The 12428-nt window shown below is 41.7% G+C and overlaps 1 protein-coding gene across 1 annotated transcript in view; it reads left to right on the top strand.

The window, feature by feature from the left end:
• The window catches only part of grm7 (glutamate metabotropic receptor 7), a 358641-nt gene that overhangs the window by 281480 nt on the left and 64733 nt on the right, over window positions 1-12428 (top strand). The window contains exons 8-9 of the mRNA XM_045705724.2: window positions 10134-10336; window positions 11247-11979. Coding sequence (XP_045561680.1) covers window positions 10134-10336; window positions 11247-11979 — 936 coding nt within the window. The remainder of the gene's footprint in view (window positions 1-10133; window positions 10337-11246; window positions 11980-12428) is intronic.

The raw sequence follows: 12428 nt of genomic DNA, 5'->3' as shown, positions 1-12428 counted from the left end.
TGCCCTTCTTTGGGTGTAGGGACTGATCAGAGTCTGAAGGTACGGAGGTGCCGTTCCCCTCACAGCTCCGTAGGGAAGCACCATGGTCTTGTAGCAGATGCGAGCTTCAACTGGAAGCCAGTGGAGTGTGTGGAGGAGCGGGGTGACGTGAGAGAACTTGGGAAGGTTGAACACCAGACGGGCTGCGGCGTTCTGGATGAGTTGTAGGGGTTTAATGGCACAGGCAGGGAGCCCAGCCAACAGCGAGTTGCAGTAATCCAGACGGGATTAGGTAAGGTAAAAAGGACAATGTTGGACTTTAATTCAATTAGAGAAAAAAAAAACTGAAATGGAGAGTTGAAAATAAAGAGTTGGGAGGCCCAGGGAGAGTCAGAACAGTCTAATGTTTGAGAAAGAGTTGGTTGTGAGAGAGGTCCATCTGACAATAACAGGCTCCTGAACAGCTTCTATCCCCAAGCCATAAGACTGCTAAATAGTTAACAAAATGGCTATCTGAGTTGACCCTTGTATTTTATTTATATTTTTGCACTGTCTTCATGCACACTCGCAGGACTGTAAACACCAGTGGCGGTCGGTGCCTTTTATGATGAGGGAAGACAATTATTTGTTTTATGAGCATGGCTTTAATTCTATTACATCATATTGGATGACTGTCATTCATATTCCATTCAACCAGGCCAATGTAACAGCGAAAGGTTTAGGCTACAACATAGGTGCACAGGTCGAAAGAACAATTTTAGTAGTCAAAGTGACAGACAGTGACACATTCAATACTGCCTTGCACACTCTAGCTGATCTAGGGTGTAGTTATTAGTCCAGCAGTTGCTATTGGACAAATTCAGGTATGTTTATGCCCATTTCATTATGTTTGCTTCCGTTTAAGAAATGTCTTCCAACAGAATCGAATGAATACACCCTTAATCACACACAAACACAGTTCACTTTCATAGCAGCCTCATACAAACAGCATGATCAAGTTCTTCTCGCATCTATGCTCACCTCCTCTCACCTTTTCCGATCACTTGTGGACTTCAGTGCACAACACATCAGCTGTCTCTGACTAGGTGAAAAAACCTTTCAAGCCAAGCCTTCATATAACCGCTAACTGCTACACACAGCCTTCATCGTTGTCACCATATTAGCTAACGTCATCATCAACACAGCTACTAGAAGTAACGCATTAGTAAACCTGCTACAATCACTCAGTACAGTGTAAGCAGTTTAGCAAGCAGTTTAGCAGTCAGCAAGCAGTTTATAAATTAATTAAAACCAAAAGCTTACCTTGACTTGGAAGAGTTCCAGTGTTGGATAGCCATGGCCAGCTAGCTAACAAAGCATCTCACTCTGTTTGAGCCGTGTGTTTGAGTAGGCTAAACTAGCTAGCTGCATTCGCTAGCTAAGTAAGTGAAAGTGAAAAGAATACTACAAAATCTCTCTCTCACTCTCTCTCTCTCTCTCTCTCTCTTCCTCTCTCACTCTCTCTCTCTCTCTCTCCACCTTACTTTTTGAAGAAATTATTTAATTGTCTTTCTGTTCGAGTCAACTACTCACCACATGCTATGCACTGCAGTGCTAGCTAGCTGTAGCCTATGCTTTCAGTACTAGATTATTTCTCTGATCCTATGATTGGGTGGACAACATGTCAGTTCATGCTGCAAGAGCTCTGATAGGTTGGAGGACGTTCTCTAGAAGTTGTCATAACTACTGTGTAAGTCTATGGAAAGGGGTGAGAACCATGAGCCTCCTAGGTTTTGTATTTAAGTCAATGTACCCAGAGGAGGACGGAAGCTAGCTGACCTCCGGCTACACCATGGTGCTACCCTACAGAGTGTTGCCATGCTACTGTAGATCTTCATTGCAAAATAGTGTGTTTAAACCAATTATTTGGTTACATGTGAATATATTTAGTAAAGTTTTATCTAAAAAGGATAATTGAATATAACTTTTTTAATGTTTCACTTTCTACATTTTCCTGAAACTCACAGAGGAGGATGGTCCTCCCCTTCCTCCTCTGAGGATCCTCCACTGCTACACACGCACACACACTGACACTCCAACACACTCTCACACACTCTCTCCCTCACACACACACACACACACACCACACACACACACACACTCACCGTATACACTGCTCCCTACTCTGTTTAACATATATCCTAATACCTAGTCATCTTACCCCTATACATATCTACCTCCATCACTCCAGTATCCCTGCACATTGTTAATATGGAACTGACCCTGTATATAGTATGGTTACCCTTATAGATATCTATTGTACCTCCATCACTTCAGTACCCCTATACATTGTAAATATGGTATTGGAACTGACCCTGTATATAGTATGCTTACTTCTCGTGTTATTTCTTTTTTTTCTCTTCTGTTTTTGTTCTACCTTATGTTATTTTTGGTACTACAGTACATTGATATTGATTACTGCATTGTTGGATATAGAGCTTGCAAGAAAGGTAGTTCACTGTACTTGCGAAATTGATATTAAATCAAATTTGACAGTCACTTTTTCTATTTAACCCTTATTTTGCCAGGTAAGTTGACTGAGAACACATTCTCATTTACAGCAACGACCTGGGGAATAGTTACAGGAGAGAGGAGGGGGGATGAATGACGAAATTGGAAGCTGGGGATGATTAGGTGACCGTCATGGCGTGAAGGGCAGATTGGGAATTTAGCCAGGACACCGGCCTTAATACCCTTATTCTTACGATAAGTGCCATTGGATCTTCAGCAAAGACGGGGAGAAAATGCAATAAATTATTTTAAAATGACATCAGTTTGACCGGTTTTCAGGAAATGAAAAGCTGTTAAAACAACCCAACATGCTTTTGATAAGATTTCAGTTCGAATTGGATGCATATTTTATGTGGTTGAAATAGGAAAGGAAAGGAAAGGAGGGGCTACCTAGTCAATTGTACAACTGAATGCCTTCAAATAATATTAGCTTTTATGACACTGATAAAGTCAGCACCTTTACAGATGGCCCCTAACTGTGGTTGAAATACTATCAGCTTTTATGATACTGATAAAGATAGCACCTTTACAGACGGTCCATAACCGCACATTCATTTCTTGCAGTAAATTTATAGACCAAATGTACATTTTGACTCTGGAACAGGAATGGAATGGAGAATTATGATTTCCTTCTTTCAGCATCTTGAGAAAAGCAGAGAGGAAAGAAGAAAGAGAAAACTTTACCGATGTCAAATAGATTGAAGCATTCATTCTATCAATTTATTACCTTATTCCGGTGAGCAAGGTTTTTTTGGGGGGAGGGGGGGGTGGGGGGGGGGGCAGCAGGTAGCCTAGTTAAATAAAGGATAAATAAAAAATAAAAGGTTTATTTAGTCTTTATGGGCAACAAGTAATGACAGAAGAGAAGCTGCATGTACTGTATCTAATTATAGATTAACAAAATAGCCTACCAAAATGTCAGAAACCAGAAGCAGAAACATAGGCCTATGTAAAAAGGCCTGTCAAAAAATAGTTCTGTCATCTCTGACTGTACATTGCATTTTCTATGTTTGCGTGTTAGGGTCATTTGTAGGTCTCAGATTTCACTTTATCACTTATAGTCAGACGGTTGCGGATGGGTTGTTAGCATTTGCGAGCGGGTGCGGGTGAACAAACAGCTGACCCGCGCATCGTGTGTGTGTGCGCGCCTGTGTACTTTTATATTACAACTTTTATATTAGAACAGTGGAAGAATGGTGCCGGAGAAGATGGCTGCCATTTTACGAGCTCCAAACCAATTGTGCTGTTGTGTGTGTTTTTGTTGCGTCATTTGTAACTTATTTTGTACATAATGTTTCTGCCACTGTGTCTTATGAGTGAAAAGAGCTTCTCGATATAAGGACAGTGATTACTCACCCCTACTGGATAAAGATTTTTTTATTTAAGGAGTTGGATGCGAAGTGTCAACATTGAGACTGACAACATAGAGAGTGACATCATAGAGAGTGTCAACATAGAGAGTGTCAACATAGAGAGTGTCAACATAGCGAGTGACATCATAGAGAGTGACAACATAGAGAGTGTCAACATAGAGACTGACAACATAGAGAGTGACATCATAGAGAGTGTCAACATAGAGAGTGACATCATAGAGAGTGACAACATAGAGAGTGTCAACATAGAGACTGACAACATAGAGAGTGACATCATAGAGAGTGTCAACATAGAGAGTTTCAACATAGAGAGTGACATCATAGAGAGTGTCAACATAGAGAGTGTCAACATAGAGAGTGACATCATAGAGAGTGTCAACATGGAGAGTGACATCATAGAGAGTGTCAACATAGAGAGTGTCAACATAGAGAGTGACATCATAGAGAGTGTCAACATAGAGAGTGTCAACATAGAGAGTGACAACATAGAGAGTGTCAACATAGAGAGTGACATCATAGAGAGTGACATCATAGAGAGTGTCAACATAGAGAGTGTCAACATAGAGAGTGACATCATAGAGAGTGACATCATAGAGTGTCAACATAGAGAGTGTCAACATAGTTGACATCATAGAGAGTGACATCATAGAGAGTGACATCATAGAGAGTGTCAACATAGAGAGTGTCATCATAGAGAGTGACATCATAGAGAGTGACATCATAGAGAGTGACATCATAGAGATTTACTTCAGACACCGGACAAGGCCCAAATGCCTGTCATTTGAATGAAGAAGTGACAGAGATTTAAGAGTTACTCATAAACAAACGTACAGTCAATTAAACAATAGAGAAATCTATGTACAATGTGTGCAAATGTAGAAGAGTAGGGAGGTAAGGCAATAAATAGGCCATAGAGGCGAAATAATTACAATTTAGCATTAACACTGGAGAGATAGATGTGCATATGATGATGTGCAAGTGGAGATACTGGGGTGCAGAAGAGCAAGAGGACAAATAACAATATGGGGATGAGGTAGTTGGGTGTTCTATTTACAGATTGGCTGTGTACAGGTGCAGTGATCGGTAAGCTGCTCTGACAGCTGATGCTTAAAGTTAGAGAGGGAGATATAAGACTCCAGCTTCAGTGATTTTTGCAATTCTTTCCGGTCATTGGCAGCAGAGAACTGGAAGGAAAGGCGGTCAAAGTAAGTGTTGGCTTTGGAGATGACCAGTGAAATATACCAGCTGGAGCGTGTGCTACGGGAGGGTGTTGTTATGGTGACCAGTGAGCTGAGATAAGGCGGGGCTTTACCTAGCAAAGACTTATAGATGACCTGGAGCCAGTGGGTTTGGCAACGAATATGTAGTGAGGGCCAGCCAACGAGAGCATACAGGTCGCAGTGGTGGGTAGTGGGTGGGTAGTGTATTGGACTTTGGTGACAAAACGGATAGTGTTGGAAGCTATTTTGTAAATGACATCGCCGAAGTCACGGATCGGTAGGATAGTCAGTTTTAAGAGGGTATGTATGGCAGCATGAGTGAAGGAGGCTTTGTTGAGAAATAGGAAGCCAATTCTAGATTTAATTTTGGATTGAAGATGATTGATGAGAGTCTGGAAGGAGAGTTTACAGTCTAACCAGACACCCATAGAGAGTGACATCAGAGAGAGTGTAGTCATAGAGAGGGACATCATAGGGAGTGACATCATAGAGAATGTCATCATTGTGGCGTCATAGAGAGTGTCATCAAAGAGAGTCATAAAAACGTGTTTTTCAACCACTCCACAAATTTCTTGTTAACAAACTATAGTTTTGGCAAGTCGGTTAGGACATCTACTTTGTGAATGACACAAGTAATTTTTCCAACAACTGTTCACAGACAGATTATTTCACTTATAATTCACTGTATCACAATTCCAGTGGGTCAGAAGTTTACATACACTAAGTTGACTGTGCCTTTAAACAGCTTGGAAAATTCCAGAAAATGATGTCAGAGCTTTAGAAGCTTCTGATAGGCTAATTGACATAATTTGAGTCATTTGGAGGTGCACCTGTGGATGTTTTTCAAGGCTTACTTTTGAACTCAGTGCCTCTTTGCTTGACATCATGTGAAAATCAGAAGAAATCAGCCAAGACCTCAGAAAAACAATTGCGGACCTCCACAAGTCTGGTTCATCCTTCGGAGCAATTTCCAAATGCCTGAAGGTACCACGTTCATCTGTACAAACAATAGTACGCAAGTTTAAACACCATGGGACCACGCAGCCGTCATACCACTCAGGAAGGAGATGTGTTCTGTCTCATAGAGATTAACATACTTTGGTGCGAAAAGTTCAAATCAGTCCCAGAACAACAGCAAAGGACCTTGTGAAGATGCTGGAGGAAACAGGTACAAAAGTATCTATATCCACAGTAAAACGAGTCCTAAACCGACATCACATGAAAGGCCGCTCAGCAAAGAAGAAGCCACTGCTCCAAAACCGCCATAAAAACGCCAGACTACGTTTTTTTGGAGAAATATCCTCTGGTCTGATGAAACGAAAATAGAACTGTTTGGCCAAAATGACCATAGTTTTGTTTGAAGTAAAAAGTGGGAGGCTTGCAAGCCAAAGAACACCATCCCAAACGTGAAGCGTGGTTGTGGCAGCATCATGTTGTGAGGGTGCTTTGCTGCAGGAGGTACTGGTGCACTTCACAAAATAGATGACATCATGAGGGGGGCAAATTATGTGGATATATTGAAGCAACATCAGTCAGGAAGTTAAAGCTTGGTCGCAAATGGGTCTTTCAAATGGACAATGACCCGAAGCATACTTCCAAAGTTGTGGCAAAATGGCTTAATGACAATAAAGTCAAAGTATTGGAGTGGCCATCACAAAGCCCTGATCTCAATCCTATAGAACATTTGTGGGCAGAACTGAAAAAGGGTGTGCGAGCAAGGAGGCCTACAAACCAGGAGGAATGGGCCAAAATTCACCCAACTTATTGTGGGAAGCTTGTGGAAGGCTACCCGAAACGTTTGACCAAAGTTAAACAATTTAAAGGCAATGCTACCAAATACTAATTGAGTGTATGTAAACTTCTGACCCACTGGGAATGTAATGAAAGAAATAAAAGCTGAAATAAATAATTCTCTCTTCTATTTTTCTGACATTTCACATTATTAAAATTAAGTGGTGATCCTAAGACAGGGATTTTTACTAGGATTAAATGTCAGGAATTGTTAAAAACTGAGTTTAAATGTATTTGGCTAAGGTGTTTGTAAACTTCTGACTTCAACTGTATCTCTCCTCATTTTAAAGATGTCAGAATGCAGGACAGGCAGATTCAGGACTTTATGGCTTAGTCTCTAAACCCCAGCATGCCTCCAAAATGGCACCCCAGTCACTACATAGGGCAGTACTTTCGACCAGGGTATTTAAGACTCTGGTCAAACATAGTGCACTGCACGTATAGGGAATAGGTTGCTATTTGGGATGCACACCCGTGTCAAAATATTCCAGACGATTACATTTTAAAAAAGGTGAACAAAGGGGCTATAATAATATCTTAATACTTATTCATTGTAATTAAACTATGGACATCTTGCTCAGGTCAAACTCTCAGAGGTGACATCACTTCAAAAAAGGTGTTGAATAATTTAAAATGTAGCAGCATAGCACCCTTTCATCCTGTTCTATTTCATACAGTGTTCCATGTTAGTGATTGATTTAGTGACGGACTTTCCCTCTTGGTTAGAAATAATAATAATAAATGAAATCCGTCTAGTGACCACCTCGACTGTTTCACACATTAGCTACAACAGTAGAATGTGTCGAAAAACACTAGCAATCTCGGCACTCAGAACTAAATCGCCTGCGACCGAGTCTTGTCATACGAGTTGATGTTAAGGTTATCTCTTGTGGACAGATGTTATCAGTAAATGGTAGTGACAGCTGTCAACAAACTGTGGGATGTGACGACTAACGAGGAACTTTGTTCTTGTACGCTGATTTTTCGTTACTGATAATTTTGACAAATCACAATTTTGCAGGTGATCACATCTTTCGAGGGGATATTTGGCACATAGACTTGTCCGAAACTGTCTGGAAGTTTCCTTTTAGTGGTGAAGACTTGGCTAGGCTGATACTGTCTGGAAGTTTCCTTTTAGAGGTGAAGACTTGGCTAGGCTGATACTGTCTGGAAGTTTCCTTTTAGAGGTGAAGAATTGGCTAGTCTGAAGCTGGCTGAAGGTTTCCTTTAGAGATGAAGACTTGGCTAGTCTAAAAATGGCTGAAAGTTTCCTTTTTGACGAGTGGAAACTTGGCTAGTCTGAAAATGGCTGAACGTTTCCTTTTTGAAGAGTGAAGAATTGGCTAATCTTGTTAGTACATTTTCTAACACGTCTCCCCCCCCGGAACTTAATCGAGAATCTGAAGCAATTTCATTCAATTTTAGGTCTGGGTGTCCGAGATTAATCTTAAGGCTATCACGAGAGACTTAACACTAGTAAAGCTGTTTAGAGTTTTCCAATCTTCTATAACATAGTAAGTATCTAATTTTGAATGCAAAACAGGGCACTTGTAATCACCTGTATATGGAGGTGATTTCACAATATGGAGAGATGTGCTGTTGAGATCTGTGTTAGATTGTCTGATGTTCCCACCAATGTTGATGGTTTATGTGCTGAGCTCCTCTCCATAATGAGCTTGGCATGAAGGAGGTGGAGCCGGTCGGATGGAGAGAGTGAGTGGGAAGAATGTAGGGATGACTGGATGGAGGGTGAGATGTGATATAAGAATGAGAGAGAGAGAGAGAGAGAGAGAGTGAGAGAGAGAGAGAGGTGACAGAAAGGGAGAGAGAGAGAGAGAAAGAGAGGTGACAGAAAGGGAGAGATGGAGGAGGAGATGTGGAGAATGGAGGAAAATAAGTCTGTTTTTTTCTTTATCTGCATGAGGATGACTTTCAGTCGGTAAATTAGGTTATTCTGAGTTTGTCTTTTGTTGTGGTGCTGGAATGCCTGACCTTGTCCCGTCAGCCATCCTGCCGAATGTGTCATAGGAAAGTTTGAAGTTTTTTTTTCCTTCTCCTAGTCCCCAGGTGACAGTCAGTCAGCCAGACTCCAGGTAACAATCAGCCAGACCCCAGGTGACAGCAAGCCAGCCAGACCCCAGGTCAGTCAGACAGTTTCCGCAGTGGTGACAGTCAGAGTTGGAGAGGGACAGTTATCTGTGGGTTTGTTAGGGAAAATACAAGTCATGAGTGTTTTTTAAAACACAAGAGTCGTGAGTCATGCTTTACTAGAAGAAAATCTGCCTGTCCACGGATATGTCTAGGCCCTAGTTAGCTTTAACGGTTAAAGTCTAACACACCAGTAGGGATTGTCAAACATTTGCTTGCCGACAGTACTTAGCACCTCTGAACAGTGTCGGCAGTCAATCTCTTTTGTGTTCACACAGCAAAGACCTTGGAAGTCGTCAGCCACTCAGCCTTGTTAAAATTCTTCAAACCAGAACTGTACACAGTTTAGTAGATGCTATAGCGGGTGCAGCGAAATGCTCATGTTACTAACTCCTAATGATGCAGTAAAATGTCAAACAATTCTAATGTAAGCAATACAAAAATACAAAAAAATAACAAGAAATCAAGAATGGCGGAATGAATCTGATGAACATCCAATAGATCCAGGACGGATGTTTTTGTTTTTGTTCATCACCAGTTTATGCGTGTAATTGAAATATGAGGACATAGCACTTAATAATCACTTTTATGCTGCTTGATATCAAAACATAAAAGTAACTTCCATTACCATGTCCATTGGGTATTGAAGCCACCAACTTAAAAATATCCCGAGGAAATCATGAATATTTACAGAAAAATTGTACATTAAGACAGGAACATTTATGTATTTGTAAAGTGCTTGTGAAGTGTTTATTTGGAAAATATTTGCAGTTAGCCAGTTATGTAAAACTCTATGCATAAAGTTACAGTGATGATAGAGTCATCATTTTGAGGAACTAACAAAACAAAACAAAACAAAACAAAACTATAACATATCCTCCATATGTGTTTAACTGTGTTCCAGATTAAGAAAATGCAGTGGGCTAACAGAGAGACATAGATACACTTGTTTTGTTTTTTTAACAACTCCTTTTCATTGTTTTACTTCTGTGTTTGTATGTGTCTTGTATGTTGTAACGAGGTACATGTCCCCCCTGTCCACTAAGCTATCTCCCTCCATCGTGTGTTCCAGATTGAAGACATGCAGTGGCCTAATGGACAGACAGAGATTCCCAGCTCTGTGTGTAGTCTGCCCTGCAGGACAGGAGAGCGGAAGAAGGCAGTGAAAGGCATGTCCTGCTGCTGGCACTGTGAGCCCTGTGATGGCTACCAGTATCAATATGATGCAACATCCTGCAAGCTGTGCTCCTACAACATGAGGCCCAACCCCAACAGGTGACAGTCAGGAACACTATAAAAAAAATAAGTCAAGGGTTGCAAAATTCCTGAAACTTTCCCAACATTTCCAAGTTTTCGGGATTTGGGGATTTCTGGAAAACTCGGGAATATTGTAAACGTTTCATGAATTTTGCAACCCTAAATAAGTCTGTAAAATGTTTGTGTCTTCCTTGATAGTATGATGTTTTACAGTGCAGTACAGCACTGCTTTTCTTCTTGTTGTCTGTAGGTGTTTTTTGAGAATTGTCAAATAAACTTTCTTAAAGGAGAAGTTTACTCAAAATCCAGAAACTCCCATACAGCTGAGTTTTCCCTTGCCACATATCACTCCCTGTAGCGCTGCACTGAAACAGCTGCCATGCTGGGTGCAGGCTTCATTGCTCTGTTGCTAGTGAATTCATGGTTCAGAAATCTGCAAAGTGTGGACAAATTAGTTGTTTTATTGAAAGCAATTTTTTTTATTTATCTAAAGTACTGTACTATCGGGTTTGAGTGCTCAGTTGTTACCCATCTCACCTGCTGTGGTAGTCGGCTACATAAAATAATGACATACAATTATCGCAAATGTTTTAGGTGTAAAAGTACACGTTTCCTGACTCAAAAACGATAGTACTTTTGACAAAAATAGCTCATTACACCATACGCTTTCAATAAAACAACACATTTGTCCACGCTTCGTGGATTTCTGAATTCTGAATTCACTGGCAACGTAGTAGAGTAAGGCATGCATCCAGCAACGTCACGAGTCACGCGACCCGTTTTTGCAGCTGTTTAAGTACAGCACTACAAGGAGAGAGCGGGGGAGAGGGCAAACTCCACTGAACTAGTTTCAATGTATGGAATCACTTCAGGGTTTCTGAATGTTGGGTAAACTTCACCTTTAATCAATCAATTATCTAATTAACAGGACTGCATGCCAGCCCATCCCCATCGTGAAGCTGGAGTGGCACTCCCCCTGGGCAGTGATACCTGTCTTCCTCGCCATGCTGGGCATCATCGCCACCATCTTCGTCATGGCAACCTTTGTCCGCTACAATGACACACCCATCGTACGCGCGTCGGGCCGCGAGCTGAGCTACGTCCTTCTCACCGGGATCTTCCTCTGCTACATCATCACCTTCCTCATGATTGCCAAGCCTGATGTTGCCGTCTGTTCATTCCGACGGATCTTCCTAGGCCTCGGTATGTGTATTAGCTACGCGGCCCTCCTCACCAAGACAAACCGTATCTACCGCATCTTCGAAGAGGGTAAGAAGTCGGTGACAGCACCCAGGCTGATCAGCCCGACCTCCCAGCTGGCTATAACCACTTGCCTGATCGCCATTCAACTCCTGGGGGTGTTTATCTGGTTCGGGGTGGACCCCCCCAACACCATCATCGACTATGACGAACAGAAAACCGTCAACCCCAACCAGGCTAGAGGAGTACTGAAATGTGACATCACGGACCTGCAGATTATATGTTCGTTGGGTTATAGCATCCTACTCATGGTCACGTGTACAGTGTACGCCATCAAGACGCGGGGCGTCCCGGAGAACTTTAACGAGGCTAAACCCATTGGATTCACGATGTATACCACCTGTATAGTCTGGCTAGCCTTCATACCCATCTTCTTCGGGACAGCACAGTCCGCAGAAAAGGTAAGGGTGATATATATATATATATGCTGTTTCTTATTGTTATATTTTAACATTTCATCATCATCGTAATCATCATTGTTCGGCTGGCCAGTCAGCTACAAGCATTTCTCCAGTAGCGATGGTTCCAGCCACTTGTCTACATCCCACATCATCGTGTTGTATCACATTACGTTATATCAAGTGGACTCCATCACCCCTTGGGCTTGGGCTCCCGAGTGGCGCAGCAGTCTAAGGCACTGCATCTCAGTGCTAGAGGTGTCACTACAGACACCCTGGAAATGGAAAAATACTACTCCTGAGGATCCCCAAATAGATTGTGCATGTATGTAGGTGACAGATCCTGGCAAGCTGACTGTGTGATTACGTTTTATAAACCAATGACAGTGTAATCAGACAGTGTAATTTTTTTATACAATAGATACCCCTAACTATTGTAATTAGCATGTCCC

The sequence above is a fragment of the Salmo salar genome, chromosome 22 (genome assembly GCF_965601325.2).
Source record: "Salmo salar chromosome 22, fSalSal1, whole genome shotgun sequence".
Classification (NCBI taxonomy): domain Eukaryota; kingdom Metazoa; phylum Chordata; class Actinopteri; order Salmoniformes; family Salmonidae; genus Salmo; species Salmo salar.
The sequence above is the reverse complement of the archived record's forward strand: the minus strand, read 5'-3'. Positions and strand labels throughout refer to the sequence as shown.